Source organism: Exophiala xenobiotica (genome assembly GCF_000835505.1).
Source record: "Exophiala xenobiotica strain CBS 118157 unplaced genomic scaffold supercont1.1, whole genome shotgun sequence".
Taxonomy (NCBI): Eukaryota; Fungi; Ascomycota; class Eurotiomycetes; order Chaetothyriales; family Herpotrichiellaceae; genus Exophiala; species Exophiala xenobiotica.
The window spans coordinates 1,852,950-1,868,352 of NW_013562494.1; the positions used below are offsets into that span (position 1 = coordinate 1,852,950).

The following is a 15,403-nucleotide window of genomic DNA, read 5'->3' on the forward strand; positions in this document are numbered from 1 at the left end:
CACGGGAACTCAACCATCATCCTGCGACTCAAAGTCTGTGCTCACACTGCCGCCATCCTATTCTCCACTCAGACAAACGGCTGGCTATCGATTGTGGCGATCAATGCCTTCATTCACAGAGGTGAACACGATGGAATGCCCGACATCAGAACTCCAAAAAACAAACTATCCCGCGAACGACGTTACGGCCTCAAATTCCAGCAGTGAGTCACGGCTCAAGTCGTCATACATTCAGACCCGTCTTGACAGGTCCAAGAAAAGACAGGATGACCTCAACCAGAAAATGGCAGAGGCAAAGCAGAAAGAAGGTAACAGCCGTCGACAGATCGAGGAATTGCGCAACAAACAGGAACAAGTCAAATCACGCCATAGTGGAGAAGAGACTGCTTTCGAAAATGCACGCAAGGAGTTCGAAGCAGCCCGTGCCAGATTGAACAGCAAAGAAGATGCTCTCCAGCGAGTCCAAGATGAAATTGAAAACTACGCCAAAAGCATCAAAGAGGAAGAGAAGTCTGTGGCAGACTCGCAGGCAAACCAAGGCCGCATCGACCATGAGATTCGTGAACTGCACGCCATGCAAGGTCGAGCAGCTCGACAAGCAGAGGTCTTGGATTTGAGAGCCTTCGAGATCTCAGCGCTGGTCGAACATGCGCACTCCAACAAGGGCTTCCTCGCAAAGCTGAACAGAATCGCGCAGGGCACAGCTACAGAAACGATGTATAAGGACCTTCAGAGCGAGCTATGGGCCAAGTCGACAGGTGCAAGCAAGGAGGAATTGACAAACTTGGTGGCAACAGAATTGCTTCCCAAGATTGACCAGAAAGCTACAGTAGACAAGGACCCCCAGACAACGGCAAAGGTGGACGCCCACAACCGCGCAGGTCGAAAGCGTAAAACAGTTGTCGCGAATCTCCAGAGCCTGTCGCAGAGCGAGACCGACAGCGATGGCTACTACTTAGAAGACAGTGATGAGGAGCTTGTTGACTCACGCCGGGGTCGTCGTGCACAGCTATTTCAACGGGCTCAGAAAGACAAGGCTGAGCGTGACTTCAGATATTCGAAGAGAGCGAAGCACCAGCCCTACTACACGGAGCCGGTTGTGCTCGAAATTGATACCGGGGCACTCAATGCCTTCGAGGAACTTCCGGGCAAGTCCAACATGACAGGCTAGGGTCTATGATGATAGCAGGATCATTATCATATTCACAGTCTTACATACTCATTTCACGACCTTCTCATGGGATTGCCGTGCCATTGACGCATAGCTACTAGTTAGCAAACGCTTTATGATGAGATACCTCTACTCTAGGCACACATTCCCCGACTTGCATGCTCAAGTAGTTCGTTCATTGTTCATTGTCCTTCAAGCAGTAGCAGTAGCAGTCACACTCTTAATCTCTCTTCCCCCATCATTTGACACAAACAACATTGCACCTCGCATCCGGCACCTTCTCAACGCTCCGTCGTCATATACACATCACCACCGCCAGCCATGGAGATCCTCTGGCCCGTCGTAGTCCCTTGACTCGCCACGCCAGCCGCCAACCCACCACCACCACCACCAGACATAACACCACTCCTCGCAGCAGCCACAACATCCATACTACTACCACTTCCACCAGCACCAGCACCAGTCGCCGCAGGATCATCGATCGTATCGCCCGAGTCGCTCACCGCACCATCCTTGTCCTTGTCGTCGCCATCCTCGTCAGCGGCGCTGTCGATGATACTCTCTGCGACATCCGACCCCTCGGCCTCGCGGACCTTCTCCTTGATCCAGTCCGTGACTTCGTCCTCGTGCATCTTCATCATGACATTGAGCACCGCGCCGCCGCTCTGGACCAGTCTGCCGTACTTGCGCGAGGGTTTGTTCTCCTTCTTCCACAGGCTGTGCACGTGCGAGACATAGACCAAGGAATTCTCGCGGTACCATTGGCTGACCCAGTGCGAGGACGGGTTCGAGATGGGCCGGATCGGATTCGTGGCGATGAAGCCTATTATGCCGAGGAGGGAGGGGTAGACATTCTCTGTTTCGTCGGCGATGATGGATTAGCGTTCATCCTGATCCTGATTGTAATCCTGATGCTAATGTTCCCTTTCGTTTTCATTTCCACTCCATTGGAACAAAGTATTTCTCCTGTCATGGTTCTTCCGCAAACTTGGCGCGTGGGGTGCACAGGTTGAGTGATTGAGCGAGAAAGGAAAGGAGTGGAATGGAAGGGGGAGGGTGTGTCTGTGTGTTCGCGCGCGTCTCGGACCATGGGCGGCAAGTGAATAAGAAAGAGGAAAGAATAATAGGATGTGTGGGAATCAGAAACGTACCGTTCTCACTAACCAACTTGGCGAGCGCATGGAACGCAGTGCCGGCACCCATCAGGAAGATCCCGCCAGGAAAGTCCCACGGCTCGACGTAGTTCTCCCATAAGTACTGCGCGAGCTTTTCCCCCTCCTTTCTCGCGACATCGGTCATGGTGCTAGCGTACTCGACGTCCGTGTCGTGATACTCAGGACTGTCTTCGTCGTTGATGGTAATATGTTGGGGCACGTTGATGTCGATGACGGCGAAGCCGTGGCTGACGGCCCATTTGATGTACGACTGCGCGCCGTCAACCTTGGAAATGTGAGCGTTTTGAGAACAAAGGGATGGCTTCGGCGGTGAAGGAAGGCAGGGCAGGGGGAGATGTGTACCAGGGGTGGCGGTGCAGGGGGAATAAGTACGAGGGAAGGATGGCGGGCGTCGGCAAGGAATGAAAAGGGGAGAGAAAAGAGCATACCAGCCAGGTGTCATGTAGTTTCTGCTGTGTGCTTAGACCGTTATAATGGCCGAGAAGATCAGGTCTGTGTGCATCCAAACGTTCAGTCAGTCGGTCAGTCAGACATTTCAGTCGGTTAAGTACTGGAATAAACAGACACAAGACTTACGCGTCGTGGAAGATGATCAGAAGGCGCTTCTTCGTCTCGTAATTCGGTCTGTTTCAGAATCAGTATCCCTGCAGATCGTGCATGGCCAAAGAACTCATTACGTTGCAAGGACCTGCTGCTCGAACGACTTCGATATGTTGTCGCGGAAGATGTGTAACTGCGTCAACTTGTATTTGTCATACAGGTGTTGCGCTTGCCATTGCCGGATGATATCTGCGAGGTCAACGAGTTAGTAAATGCTAATCCTGTGGCCCAAGGACGATTGTTCTTTGACTTACCATGTAATCTCTCGCCACCGAAGATGCCGCCGATTGGATCTGTTTGAAAGACGTTAACCCATGCCTTTGACTTTCCAGGCCAACGATTCGAATCTTTACCTTTCGGATAAATGCTCCTCCAGTATTTCGATTGCACGGTCCGAACTTTAGCAACAGTGTCTACTGCATGCTGGCTTGCTTGCGTGGCTTGCACTCTGTCCGGCGGCTCGCCCATTAAGACGCGTGTGACCGCGAGCGCAGATTTCGATATGGCATGGAAATTGTAACCTCCCTGTCCATGTAATTAGTATCTCCCCCAGGCGGCGATCAAGTCAGTCTCACTTCGAGGCAGACAGCAATCTTCCCCCCGGCCAACGACATAAGCATATGCGTCATGTGAGCATAACAAGGCGGTGTCACATAACACCCACCGAGCTCGTCACCAGCAGCGGCATCGAAGCCCGAGGCGACTGGGAGGATTGTCAGCACGTCAACGCGATCAGACGCAAGCTCACACATACCAATAACGAAGTCGGGGTCAAATTCAGTTGCAATAGGCATGACCACATTCTGGAAGGCATACATGTAATCACCATCGCCCATGCCTTTTGTTGGCCAGGGGATGTTGACGTTCCTAGAACCGATTAATCTCGTAGTCCATGCTTACCGGCAAAGGGGAGATGACTCACCTTCCCAGTCCGGGACCCTCGCCGCAGTGGAACATATCGCCATCGTTTCCTGAGGGATAAAACATGCCATTCATGTGCACGTGTAATGAAATGTAGAGGATATTCGGGTCTTGGTAGAATGCTTTCTGACAGCCGTTGCCTGCCGTGCGTTAGCATAGTAGATCGGCCGATATGCCATCGAGCGCGGACCGTGATGCACATCCCTAAACATTGTTAACATCTACCAGACAAGGCTCGCGGACAGAGCACCTACCAATCCACTATCAATATTTTCCTACATTCGTCGCCGAAGTCGCTCTGGCACACCTTCGACGCAATGCAGACGTTGTTGAACAGGCAGAACCCCATCGTCCGATCGACTTCAGCATGATGTCCCGGCGGTCGAATCACAGCAATCGCATTCTTAACTTTGCGTGAGAACACAGCTCTGCAAGTCTCGATCGCCGCACCAGCTGACAACTTCGACGAGAAATATGACAGGGCATTAAAGTAGATGGAGTCCATGTTAGCCTCGTCAGAGAGGTCGATAAGTTTCTCGTCGGACATTTCTGCCACAAACGAATTAGTCCTCCCCACTCGTTCCCGGCAGCAGCTCCTTACCCGCAGTGCTCTTGACGAATTCGTAATGATCTCTCGTATGCACAAGCAAACACTCATCTCTCGTCGCTTCTCGCGCGTCGATCCTCAGCAACGGCATCTTCACCATGGGAGGGTACTTCTTGTCATCTACAAGCCCGGCCTCGCAGAGCTCTTTGTAGATGTAGTAGATCCGCCTCGGATCCTCGGGGTGGACATTCTCACCACTCGTAGCCGCGACTTCGGCATGATACCGCATGCGGTCGTCGTAGCATAGCCCGGTGGGTAATTGAGAAACAGGCAGGCCGCGCTGTGATTTCGGAATCTCGTCGGCTTCAGACGACGTGTCGGACAGTAGACTGTCTTCGTACTCCTCCTCTGAAGTCTCTATCTTCAGACGATGGTCGAGGTCACCAGACATGTCCGGTGTATCTCTCATTGACGTATCGCCAGAGATGTGTGGAGGCTCCTCAAGTTTCGGTATCGGGTTGGGGAACCTAGGTCGATCCGAAGGACCGCCATAGCCCGCCGGAAGAAGATTTGTCATCCTGATCTGAGCACGCCTGCACAGCTGCTTGAATCAGTGTGTCTTTGCGCAAGGCCCGAAAGCTGCTAGAAGCGCGCCATATTGGCGAGATGGCCAGTGCCCGTGGAAACCAGGTGTTGCTTGTATGTCTTGAGAAAGCTCAAACCGAGCACGTCTATATTTCGGCCTGTAAAGAGTCTGTCAGGCTATGAACAACATTGCCAATGCTTTCTCTGGGTCTTGCAGGTGAATCCATGCTCGCGACCCGTACTAAACAAACCGCATCGGGTCTAATGGTTAACATACCTCTCACTTCGCCTTCAATCGTGCAACAACCACTCGCAAGCTCAATCAAGCTCGACTGGTGACAGAAAACAACTCGTTCGAGACTTTCGAGCACACTATGCTTTTAAGATGCTGGATGAATGGTCTGTAGAGGTGTGTCGCTCATAGCAAGCATCAACAAACAGTTCAGTCAAACTGGAGGACGAATCAGGAGAGTGAATGCCAAGACAGCCTTACGCCTTGTCACGTGGTCTGCCTCTCACAGTGGCCCAAGATCGCAAAATGGACAAGCAGGGCATGTCTGACAGGAGCTTCTTAGGATCGCCAAGGCATGATAGGAGGCGTTCGATCCTTCAAATCCGTGAGAGACTACTCTGTCAGACAAGCCAACCAATTCATAAGTCGAGGAACGATTTCAAGTGTAGCTCTGGTTGAGCAGCCACGAAATCATTCTGGACCAGATGGGCAACAGATCTAAATACTGCAAATCTGGGGCAGCACTAAGTATTGCATGCCAACGGTGTGGCTCGTATTCTTTTATTGGAAATACTAGGTTATCTTAATGATACTTGACACCCTCGCCATTGTCGTGGCCTAGCACTCGACTGAATTCAATCTATGTTCCATACTGGCATCCTTCCCGAAAGCTTCACCTTCATAACCTCATTGCGATAGAGCTTGAGATGTCGGCATGTAGTGCCTCGGCCAATTCCTTAAGCGTTTCCATCGACCTTAGCGATGTACGCTGTAATTCCGCGTTAGTGATTGCTCCGATTCCTTCCGATCGGATAAGGTACTCACCCAAAAGGTCCAGAACACGGCGGGAGTAACCCCACTCGTTGTCGTACCAGGACACAAGCTTAACAAAGTGGTCGTTGAGAGCGATACCAGCCTTGCTATCGACGATGGACGAGTGCGGGTCTCCATTCAAGTCACTGGAGACGAGGTCGTCCTCGGAGTATGCGAGAATGCCTGTGAACTATTAGCCAATTGTGTCTCAAGCGCGTGAAGACTCTTCTGCATACCCTTGAGTTCGCCTTCCGAAGCATCCTTCAAGGCCTTCTTGATCTCATCGTAAGTAGCAGGCTTCTCGAGAACGCAGGTAAGATCGACGACGGAGACGTTCGAGGTAGGAACACGCATGGACATGCCGGTCAGCTTTCCATTGAGAGATGGAATAACCTTGCCGACAGCCTTGGCTGCACCGGTGCTGCTGGGAATGATGTTCTGGGCAGCAGTTCGGCCACCTCGCCAGTCCTTGGCAGATGGGCCATCGACCGTCTTCTGGGTAGCGGTGTACGAGTGGATGGTGGTCATGAGGCCTTCCTTCATGCCGAAAGTGTCGTTGATGACCTTGGCGAGAGGTGCAAGGCAGTTGGTTGTGCAGGAGGCATTGGAGATGACTGGAATGTCGGACTTGTATTCCTTGTTGTTGACACCCATGACGAACATAGGGGCATCAGCAGAAGGGGCCGAGATGACCACCTTCTTCGCACCGCCCTTCAAGTGGGCAGAGGCCTTCTCGGTGGTGGTGAAGACACCAGTGGACTCGACAATGTATTGTGCACCGGTCTCGGACCATGGGATCTCGGCGGGATCTTTCTTCATGTAGAACTTGACCTCCTTGCCGTTGACAATCAAGGAGTCACCCTTGACTTCGATTGTGCCCTTGAATTGACCGTGTGTGCTGTCATACTTCAACATGTATGCCTATGCAATGTTAATGGGTGCTTCGAGCTGGAACCGGGTGGGAGAGGAGTACGTACGGCGTACTTGGGCTCGATGAAAGGATCGTTGACAGCCACAACGTGGACGTCATCGTGCTCGACGCTGGAGACACTCGTTAGAAGCGAGGCTTTCGGACACCGGTAGAGGATTCTACTCACGCATTTCGGTACACCTGGTACAGAGTCAGTTTGAGCTACAGTGCTAGCGATTGTCGACACTTACAATTCTTCCGATACGGCCAAAGCCGTTGATTCCGACTGAGACAGGCATGATGATCTCGAGGAGGTTGAAATAGTACTGGTCAAAAGAAGGTCAGGGTGATTCAGCTCAGGACTCAATGAACTTTTTATTGCAGGATAGCAGCGGAACAGAAACATGTGAGACTTACATCAGTGAACAGTCAGGTACAGCTTTGTCCAATTGAGGATCTGAAGTAACTTGAATAGGTAGGACCAAAGTGCAGAATAGTGGTGTGATGAGGTGATGAGGGAAAGCTTTTTGCTTTTGTATGAGAATCTCTCTGAGCAAATGGTGGGGCGGTGTTGACAGTGAGGGGCAGCAGCAACTTTCAACTTTGGTGAGTGTGAGCGCAAAGATCAAAGATCGTCTGCGCCTGGCCGGAGCAAAGCAGCTGCGGATCCTTGGCACACGCAGGCTCAACAGAGCTTCAGTTATCGTGAAACGATAATGTCTCTTCCGATGACGAGAACTGGTCGGGGCAAGTAGTAGATTGGTACTGATTGATGCCTCGGATGTTGCCTACAGGTATGCTTGAGATACAGATATCTGAGAAGAAATAGCACTTTTCCACCTCCAAGTCAAGTCCTCGATATTAAATACTGTGAGCTCTACCGGCGTATTTTCCAAGCTCCTCGGATGCCGTGACTCAACTTGCATCTGCTTACTGCAGCCTCTGCCATCATTTCAGAGCGGCAAGGGACTCAACCCGTCCAATCACCATCTCTCGTCTTCTGGCAATAACGGAACATCTAAAGGATTATCTGTTGTTCCGTGTATTGAGCCGACGTTGCCGCGCAATTTAGCAACACAAACAGCCTGTCCTTTGGCACGGGATAGACTGATGGTCGCATTAGGTTGCATCAGCATCAGCAATCAGGCCCTGCTTCAAAGCAAAATCCAAGCAAATGTATCATTTGTAGCAGATCGAGATCCATTGTTACAAACGCAATGCAACTTCTATGTCCAGAATCCCTCTGATCCGACGATAATAGCCTGGTGTGAACCTTTGACCTCGGACGTGTCGTATCGCGCCTCGTTCTTTTCTCGTCTATTCCTCTTTGGCTCCGCCACGACCAGCTCTCTCGGCAGCCTCAATGCTAGCCTTGTCGGTCTTTGTTTCTCCCTGACCCATGCCCATCATGCCGCCAGAAGCCTTCCAGGGACGCTTGAGCTCACCAACGGCCGGTTTTCCGAGAATATGGACCTTGAACAAATTGCTTTCGAAGGCGCCCTTGACTGGGATGATGGACTGGATAAGGAGTGGGTTGGTGTACTTGAGGTACAAGTGCATGAATGCCATCATAGCGACACCCATCAATTGACCTTTGTAGGCTGCGGTCACCTGGTTTTGATCGTATTCTTGGATCGTAGTCGTGACGAGTTTGGGCTCCTCTCCCGAACCCATGGGCGCGGGTTCCACATATTTGAGGGTGGTCATATCTAGAGGCCGTTGTCAGCTGCGCAGGCCCTTCTGCTGTTATTTGTCTTCAAGCATACCTCTTTTCGCCTTTATCTTTGTGCTGATGTAGTAGTACATGCCGAAAATGATCAGGTTGGACACAACGTAAAGAATTCGAACTCCCATCAGGACTTGAGGGTCGTCAAAGGGTATTCTCTTCGACACTTGCATCATCCCGAGGATGATCACCAAGTTGGTGCTGCAAAGAGTCAGTCACGAGGGCTTAATCAAGCGGGTGGGAAGAGCTTTACATCTGTGGACTGAGAGCGTTCATGGTGGCTGTATGGATGGTACGGTATTAGTGATTAAGTATAGTATGCGCAAGTTCGGCGAAACAAGCAACCAAGGTGATTTAAATGAAGTGTAGGTCGTCAACTCTATGGCTGAAATGGACAGATCGCAGGCTTCAAAAATTGCCCACCTTTCTTCTGCCAAGGCCGTGGATAGAGGCCGCCGCTCGATGCTACGCAGCTTTGCCAGCCACTTCGAGCCTAGCGAGCCTGAGTCAACGCCAAATTTCCCGTGATTGAGTCATGACTCGCCGTTTCCCATTACCCGACCTCCAATTTCTCCGCGCGAGGCCGGCCTCCCCTTTCTTCCTCAGCAACGAACGGGCTTTTCGAGGACAACGTATTGTGATACCATTTTGCCCATGGCTGAGATGATCCTTCTTTAAACATATAAACGCCCTGTACAGTAGCCACGTCAGACAATTCGATCATTCAGCGAAGACCCGCGAAGATGCCGTGGGCGAGGGAATGCCTTGAGTCTGACTCCTGAAAGCTTGAACGCTTAAAGTCCACCCCGTTCTCGACCTCCTCGCCTCGTCTCTTGCATTTTATCTTCAGACTACTCTGTACGAACGCTCTTTTTTTCATGCTGAAGATCCTTCCGCTTCAGGGAAAGGCAGATTCACTAATATCCAGTTCCCCGAACCCCGTTGACCAGGCTTTGCGTGTCATCCCCGGTCTGCCCATTCCTTCCGTCGGAGTACGAGCCAGTGTTTATACTTCAAACCGTTTTCAGCGCTACCAAAAACCAATGTATCCGGTGCCCCCACCGCCATGCCTCTTCGAATGTCGGTCGTGGACGACGCTTTCAGAAGGTGACCAAAAAAATCAGGGTGCCATGCAGGCTAGACGTTGACATTTCTTCAACTACGGATGATTTTCATGCCTCACTTCCCGTCTTGTGTACACAGTATTCCCCCAGAACCGATCCCTTTAATAAGTATACACATAGTCTGAAAGTTACCCACTTGACAGCGCCTACTCCGTACTGAAGATCGTATACGAAAAGAAAGCCATCTGGGACACTTCCGGCGTCGCTGACACGTGAACTGCCCCCCGTAGTAGGCGGCAGATCGTCAGAAGACCGGTGGACGTGTCGACGTCTGCGTGTGGTCCTCTTGCAAACCCACCAGATTTGCAACGTGGTGGAGGGACAGATCGAGTCCAACCCAACATGATTTTCATGGACCGTCAAACTCCTTAGAAGTGACATATGACAGCTCTTCACAGACTCAAACTCAATGTGGCCATGCAATAGCATCCAACCTTCCATGAGCATATATATAACCCTGTTTTGAGACCTTCTCCAGCATCCATCACCAGTCATTGTATCTAGGATCTTTGCTATCACCATTGTGAACCAACTCAATAACATCCGAGTCACCACTTCGAGGGTAGACACTGACGGTATGGTTAACGGACTTTGAAATGTCCGCGCTGTGCAAGGGACTCGGTTTGGAGATGCGATATGTTCGTGAATCCGAGTTCGGATCAGAGGTGCTGCCAAAGCATGACGGGAAGACTTTTCGTAGTAGAGATCGAATCGCTGGTAGACAGGTACAGATTATGCTCACAAATGCTTCAAGCACGCTCCAGTAGGCTGTTGGAACATTGTCATCTGTCGCACATGTCAGAGGCGGTGTGTTCATAGTACGTGGGGAGCCTTACAAGTCGGGTTGACGGAGTTTGCAAATTTAACAAGAGAGGTGAGACGGACAACGCTGACAATAGTAATACTGTGACCGGTCAGTGTCAAGTATTGCTTCACAGGCTCCCATAGCCGACTCACAAAAAACCAATGGAAAACATGAGAACGAGATGAATCTTCTTCCTGAGTCCCAAGTTGAGTTGGAACAGCTGTGGCACTGGAAGGATGATAATCCATATATCAAAGACGATATTGATAATGGCATGCGCCCAGGCGAAGGCGTTCAGGTTCATGCAATGTCCTTTGGTCTCGCCAGTCCAGCTAGTCCAGGTGTAGGATATCGGAATGCAGTGCACCGCGATACCTAGAGCGAATGTAGGGATATAAAGTGCGCAGACCACCATGCTGGCAATGACAAGTTTTCGAAATGGCTGAGTTGGGAAAACTCTGTAATAGAGCAGCAGTAGGGCCATTTTCGTGAAGCCGATGACACACATGTAGAAGATCTCGGTCAGCCATGTAAACTAGCAAAAATGTCATTAGCATGCTTCTTGCGCTCTAGCCGCGTCTCAGCCATACCTTGACTATGCGAGTGATCTTGTCGAACGGGAGCGTCCAAATGTCCTTGCCGAAACCATCGCTCGACACTGTAGAGGTGTTAGTCGCATTGCTTCTTGGAGAGCTCGCTTCGGGTTGCCTACTGTAGAACTCAAGGATACCCATCGGAATTGCAAGACACTATAGTACAGTTAGCAGCATCTCGAGCCTTAGAATAAGGTCGCACGTACCAGTGAGATGACAACACAAAGATCTGCCCACTGGAATTTTTGCTGCTTTTGTGGGATGCGATCTGCGACTCGAAGGATGACACAGACAATCGCAACGAGCCCACTGACTGCCGTTACAATGGGAGTGACTGCCGTATCATCCCGAATAGGTGCTTTGCACAATGTCTTTGTGGCATTTTCGGCGGCTTCGTTCAACGTTAGCTTTGAGAGAGGTAGTCATGGTGAAAATGCTCACTGAGACTCTCTTTGATGGTGCAGCTTTCTAAAGTGCAGACCTGCACATTGCCCATCAGAGCCACATCTGCACAGACGCAAGCAGAATCCGTCGGAGCACAGGTGGAATTGGGGAGGAATTTGGCAAGGCAATCGGACTGTAAGATATCAGTAACATTGATCGCGAATCTCACTTCGGAAGGCTTACAGCACATGCTGGCATCGACTGTGATCGAGCCAAGGCTACAAAGCCCACAACAAGCAGGATCAGCCAGCTGGTCCTCATATTTGAAATGTTCAATTTAATCAACAATATAAAGTCCGTCAAGCAGAAGTCCTGTCCAGAAAAAAGTTACTCCAGCGTAAAGGCGTTGGACAAAGTGAGCTTCATATATTTCGGAAGAAGTCGAACGTTGAGTGATTCCCTGTCTCCACAAGACGTTGGCTAAAGCCTCAAAGAACGAAGTAGTGCGGTGATCTGCAGTGTTTCGTCAAGGAAGAAGGGACACATTCGGCTCCCAAAGACGCAATGAAAACTTGAACGGCGCAGGTATCAGGGTTGACTCGCTCCAACGCCTCTGAGCTAACGACAAATAAGGCTCGGCTCCGGATACCATGCACTATGCTTGCTTCCCCGTAAGCCAGACATTGAGAGTTCCAGGAACATGGAAGAATCTTTCGGGCCCAGAATGTGGACACGACGGACAGGAACAGGCATGCTAGGGTGATTGATACTGGGAGTGCAGGGAAGCCAAGGTCAGGTACGAGCATAGGCTCCATATCATATTACCTAGCAGCTCGCCGCGCAGGGCAAATCTTAGAACCAGCGTTAGGGTGACTCGACAGGGAGCGCAAGCGAAAACGCTGGGGCGAACTTCGTGGCGCAGACAAGGAACTGAGAATCATGTTACGCACTCACTTCCGCCACCGAGAAGCTGGGATAGCAAGCACGCAAAGATCTCACCAGTCATCTCCAGCAAGTAGCCGAAGCATGTTCGGAGCATGGAAGATTCATCCTCCAACATGCTTGGGCTGGGATAGTTCCGTAGCGCTTGTTACGAGTACTCGTATGCTCGGTTTGAATCGACACCTTTCCAACGGCGGTAGAGATTGGCGTGTACGAATCAACGGTCCGAACTGTCCGCTGCTTTCGCAGAGGCTAGGGTTCGAGGTTCCACCGCAATGGATGTCGGTGGATCAGGTTGGGGTATAACAGGTAGTGGAGGCACTACTGTGGTATAGCACAAGCAAAAGTGACCCAGAACGGTTAGTCGTCCAGTAACAGTGAGGCTCGGACCAGGACGATCACTTACCGTGGCTTTGGTTTAGACTTGAAAGGTACGCTGTTGACCCCTGATATCCCACCGATTTCTCAACCACGCTGTGGTGCCCATGCCACCGTTAACCTAGTCCTAGGTTGTGTTGTGCATTTCCAAGGCGATTGCACACTTGACCGGTATCGGTACGAGAACGCCATTGTCGATCGTATCCGCACTTCGCATAGGCCCGGCCCAAAGTGCTTCACGCTAGCCAAGATGCAGGACGATTCGTACTCGCCAGGTGGCTAAGGGGTTCCCCGAGCCCAATCACGAGAGCCGTGAATTCAGCGGACCATGTGGGGATGATGCAGCGGAGTTTACGCCCACCATGTGGGCACACGAGATGCGCCTGCAATAATAATTCTTGCCCAGCGGTGGCCAGAACCATATCCGTTGGAAATGTCGTTGGTACAATTCGCCGGTGGGGAGGCGTTTCTGTTGCAGGACCAGAAGACACGGCACTTACCTTCGAGCATTCGTCGCCGAAGCGGTGCCGCCGTCTAGCCTAGGAGATGCAGTCCACCATGCTCCCAGTATATCATGGCTAATCTGCCGTCGAGATAGCCGTCTTGCGAATCTCTTTCTTCCTTTGCAAAAGAGCCTGTGATACATTCGCACAGTAACTTCTTCCACTTACCAGGGGTTCAAGATGTCACCGCTGCTAGTGGCCCTGGGGCAAATCTTCTCAATCAGGGGTGTCCTCCTGTCATTGGTGGCCCTGGTTGGCTACTGGATATGTTGGATCATCTATGCCCGACATTTTCATCCTCTGAGTAAAATCCCGGGCCCATGGCTGGCATCAGTCAGTCGACTCTGGTACATGCAGCAAATCGCTCGCGGGGATATGCAAGACACCCAGAGACGCCTGCATGCAAAGTATGGACCTATGCTCAGGATCGCACCCAATGAGGTGGCATGCAGCTCGCCTGATGCAATCAAAAGCATCTACCGGAACCAAGGGGCCCTTGACAAGACAGACTTCTACACCGTCTGGAACAGTCAGAACTTCAGCAAACATCGGGACATGTTTACTGGTGTCAACGACAAAGCACACGGCGAGAGGAGGCGTATCTTCAACCACGTGTATTCCCTGTCCAACGTGCTGAAGTCGGAAGAGTACATCGACAAGTGTTCGGAGTTATTCCTTCAACGGATAGCAGAGTACCAGGATGGATCCAAACCGTTTGATTTGGGCAAGTGGCTGCAAATGTATGACCCTGTTTGATCCACATGGCAAGACAAGTCACTGACGCGCGCAGGTACGCCTTTGACGTGATTGGCGAATTGTACTTTGGTCGTATGTTTGGGTTCATGGAAACAGGTGGTGATCACGGCTCCTGGATCGAGTCGTTGGATCTGCTCATGCCCTTCCTGTGCATGACGGCTGTCGCTCCCTCCTACGTTCGACCTTTGATCCTCGCCTCAGCACTCGTTGTTCCAGGATCTCTGAAAGCACTGAAAGCCATCGACAATATCGGCGTCGCAGCCAGGGGCTGTGTTGCCAAGCGATTTGATGAAAACCGGAAGGACGAGGAACAACCGAGGACCGACCTCCTTGAACAGCTGTACGAGATCCACCGTGAGAAGGGCGAAAAGGTCGATTTTCAGCTGGGCGACATTCAGCAAGAGGCCTATGTTGGATTGTTAGTGTGATACTCGTGGCGTTTGCGTCCAAACATGCTGACACTTCCTTTCAGGTTCGCCGGCTCAGACACGACAGCCATCGGCTTCCGCTCGGTATTTTACCATCTCATGAAGAACCCTGCCGTGTATGAGCAAGTCTTGCAGGAGATTGACACCGCTGCAGAAAAGGGCGAATTGAGTTCTCCGGTCAAGTACGCAGAAGCGATCAAACTTCCGTTCCTCTGCGCCTGTATCAAAGAAGCTCTTCGTGTACATCCCGGTGTTGCCTTGACCATGGGTCGGACGGTGCCTGCTGAGGGGCTTGAACTCTGTGGTGTCTACATCCCCGGCGGGTACCGTGTGGGGATGAATGGCGCAGTCGTGCATTACGACAAGAACATCTTTGGGGAAGATGCCGACCAGTATCGCCCTGGCAGATGGCTTGAGGGCGACACTTCCAAGATGGACAAGAGCATGCTGCACTTCGGAGCTGGAACTCGAACATGCATTGGCAAGAACATCTCGCTTGCGGAACTGCACAAGCTCATCCCCTATTTGCTGAGAAATTTCAAGGTTGAAATGTGGGAGCAGGACAAGACATGGAAGACCACAAACCTATGGTTTCACAAGCAGGAGGGTCTCGAAGTGCGTGTGACAGCACGCCGGTCCAAGTAGTTGCAGGGGGGACGGCTTCTTGGGACCTGAACATTGTATCTTTGTGTGACAGGTCAAATCTCAAGGCAGGGCAACGTGGACCAGGGCACGTTGGGGGCGCTGATTGACCAGGAGCTCTAACAGTATAATCCACGTTGTGGCGATCAACAGAACGATCCGATTGAT

At 51.4% G+C, this 15,403-nt stretch overlaps 6 protein-coding genes across 8 annotated transcripts; 2 read left to right on the forward strand and 4 right to left on the reverse strand.

The window, feature by feature from the left end:
- Positions 1-130: 130 nt before the first annotated feature.
- On the forward strand, positions 131-1,171 carry PV05_00718 (uncharacterized protein; the record flags this gene model as incomplete). Its single annotated transcript, XM_013465634.1, has 1 exon — positions 131-1,171. One exon carries the CDS (start codon positions 131-133, stop codon positions 1,169-1,171), a length of 1,041 nt encoding a protein of 346 aa, XP_013321088.1.
- An 18-nt stretch (positions 1,172-1,189) lies between these two features.
- PV05_00719 lies at positions 1,190-5,675 on the reverse strand. 3 transcript variants are annotated; one of them, XM_013465635.1, is made up of 14 exons: positions 5,277-5,675; positions 4,469-5,157; positions 4,122-4,416; positions 4,058-4,071; positions 3,869-4,007; positions 3,701-3,813; positions 3,522-3,649; positions 3,300-3,471; positions 3,201-3,239; positions 3,024-3,135; positions 2,923-2,970; positions 2,775-2,838; positions 2,323-2,596; positions 1,190-2,027 (listed from the first exon to the last, which is right to left on the reverse strand). In XM_013465635.1, exons 2-14 carry the CDS (start codon positions 4,989-4,991, stop codon positions 1,453-1,455), a joined length of 2,496 nt encoding a protein of 831 aa, XP_013321089.1. In that variant the 5' UTR covers positions 4,992-5,157; positions 5,277-5,675; the 3' UTR covers positions 1,190-1,452. The 3 variants fall into 3 exon arrangements, with proteins under 3 accessions (XP_013321089.1, XP_013321091.1, XP_013321090.1); XM_013465637.1 differs by having other exon boundaries at positions 2,323-2,611; XM_013465636.1 differs by having other exon boundaries at positions 1,190-2,611.
- A 293-nt stretch (positions 5,676-5,968) lies between these two features.
- PV05_00720 (glyceraldehyde-3-phosphate dehydrogenase) lies at positions 5,969-7,253 on the reverse strand (the record flags this gene model as incomplete). The annotated part of the gene is made up of 6 exons (XM_013465638.1): positions 5,969-6,000; positions 6,057-6,227; positions 6,281-6,965; positions 7,022-7,085; positions 7,142-7,155; positions 7,206-7,253. 6 exons carry the CDS (start codon positions 7,251-7,253, stop codon positions 5,969-5,971), a joined length of 1,014 nt encoding a protein of 337 aa, XP_013321092.1.
- Positions 7,254-8,271: 1,018 nt separating this feature from the next.
- Positions 8,272-8,956, reverse strand: PV05_00721 (uncharacterized protein; the record flags this gene model as incomplete). The annotated part of the gene is made up of 3 exons (XM_013465639.1): positions 8,272-8,663; positions 8,721-8,881; positions 8,934-8,956. 3 exons carry the CDS (start codon positions 8,954-8,956, stop codon positions 8,272-8,274), a joined length of 576 nt encoding a protein of 191 aa, XP_013321093.1.
- Positions 8,957-9,846: 890 nt separating this feature from the next.
- On the reverse strand, positions 9,847-11,910 carry PV05_00722 (uncharacterized protein). The gene is made up of 8 exons (XM_013465640.1): positions 11,830-11,910; positions 11,644-11,779; positions 11,409-11,593; positions 11,322-11,358; positions 11,200-11,267; positions 10,762-11,144; positions 10,641-10,708; positions 9,847-10,590 (listed from the first exon to the last, which is right to left on the reverse strand). The coding sequence occupies exons 1-8, from the start codon at positions 11,905-11,907 to the stop codon at positions 10,289-10,291; spliced, it is 1,257 nt and encodes a 418-aa protein (XP_013321094.1). The 5' UTR covers positions 11,908-11,910; the 3' UTR covers positions 9,847-10,288.
- Positions 11,911-13,589: 1,679 nt separating this feature from the next.
- Positions 13,590-15,238, forward strand: PV05_00723 (uncharacterized protein; the record flags this gene model as incomplete). The annotated part of the gene is made up of 3 exons (XM_013465641.1): positions 13,590-14,149; positions 14,200-14,583; positions 14,638-15,238. 3 exons carry the CDS (start codon positions 13,590-13,592, stop codon positions 15,236-15,238), a joined length of 1,545 nt encoding a protein of 514 aa, XP_013321095.1.
- Positions 15,239-15,403: the final 165 nt, after the last annotated feature.

What these genes read in the sequence shown, in the direction of transcription:
- PV05_00719 (XM_013465637.1), bottom strand. Translation starts at nt 4,991, where the DNA reads ATGACAAATCTTCTTCCGGCGGGCTATGGCGGTCCTTCGGATCGACCT. An exon ending in ATTCGTCAAGAGCACTGCGG is followed by an intron (nt 4,417 to 4,468) that starts GTAAGGAGCTGC and finishes CGTTTGTGGCAG; the next exon opens with AAATGTCCGACGAGAAACTT. An exon ending in GAGCAGCAGGTCCTTGCAAC is followed by an intron (nt 2,971 to 3,023) that starts GTAATGAGTTCT and finishes ATTCTGAAACAG; the next exon opens with ACCGAATTACGAGACGAAGA.
- PV05_00722 (XM_013465640.1), bottom strand. Translation starts at nt 11,907, where the DNA reads ATGAGGACCAGCTGGCTGATCCTGCTTGTTGTGGGCTTTGTAGCCTTG. An exon ending in ATGTTTTCCATTGGTTTTTT is followed by an intron (nt 10,709 to 10,761) that starts GTGAGTCGGCTA and finishes GACCGGTCACAG; the next exon opens with TATTACTATTGTCAGCGTTG. An exon ending in AAACTCCGTCAACCCGACTT is followed by an intron (nt 10,591 to 10,640) that starts GTAAGGCTCCCC and finishes CATGTGCGACAG; the next exon opens with ATGACAATGTTCCAACAGCC.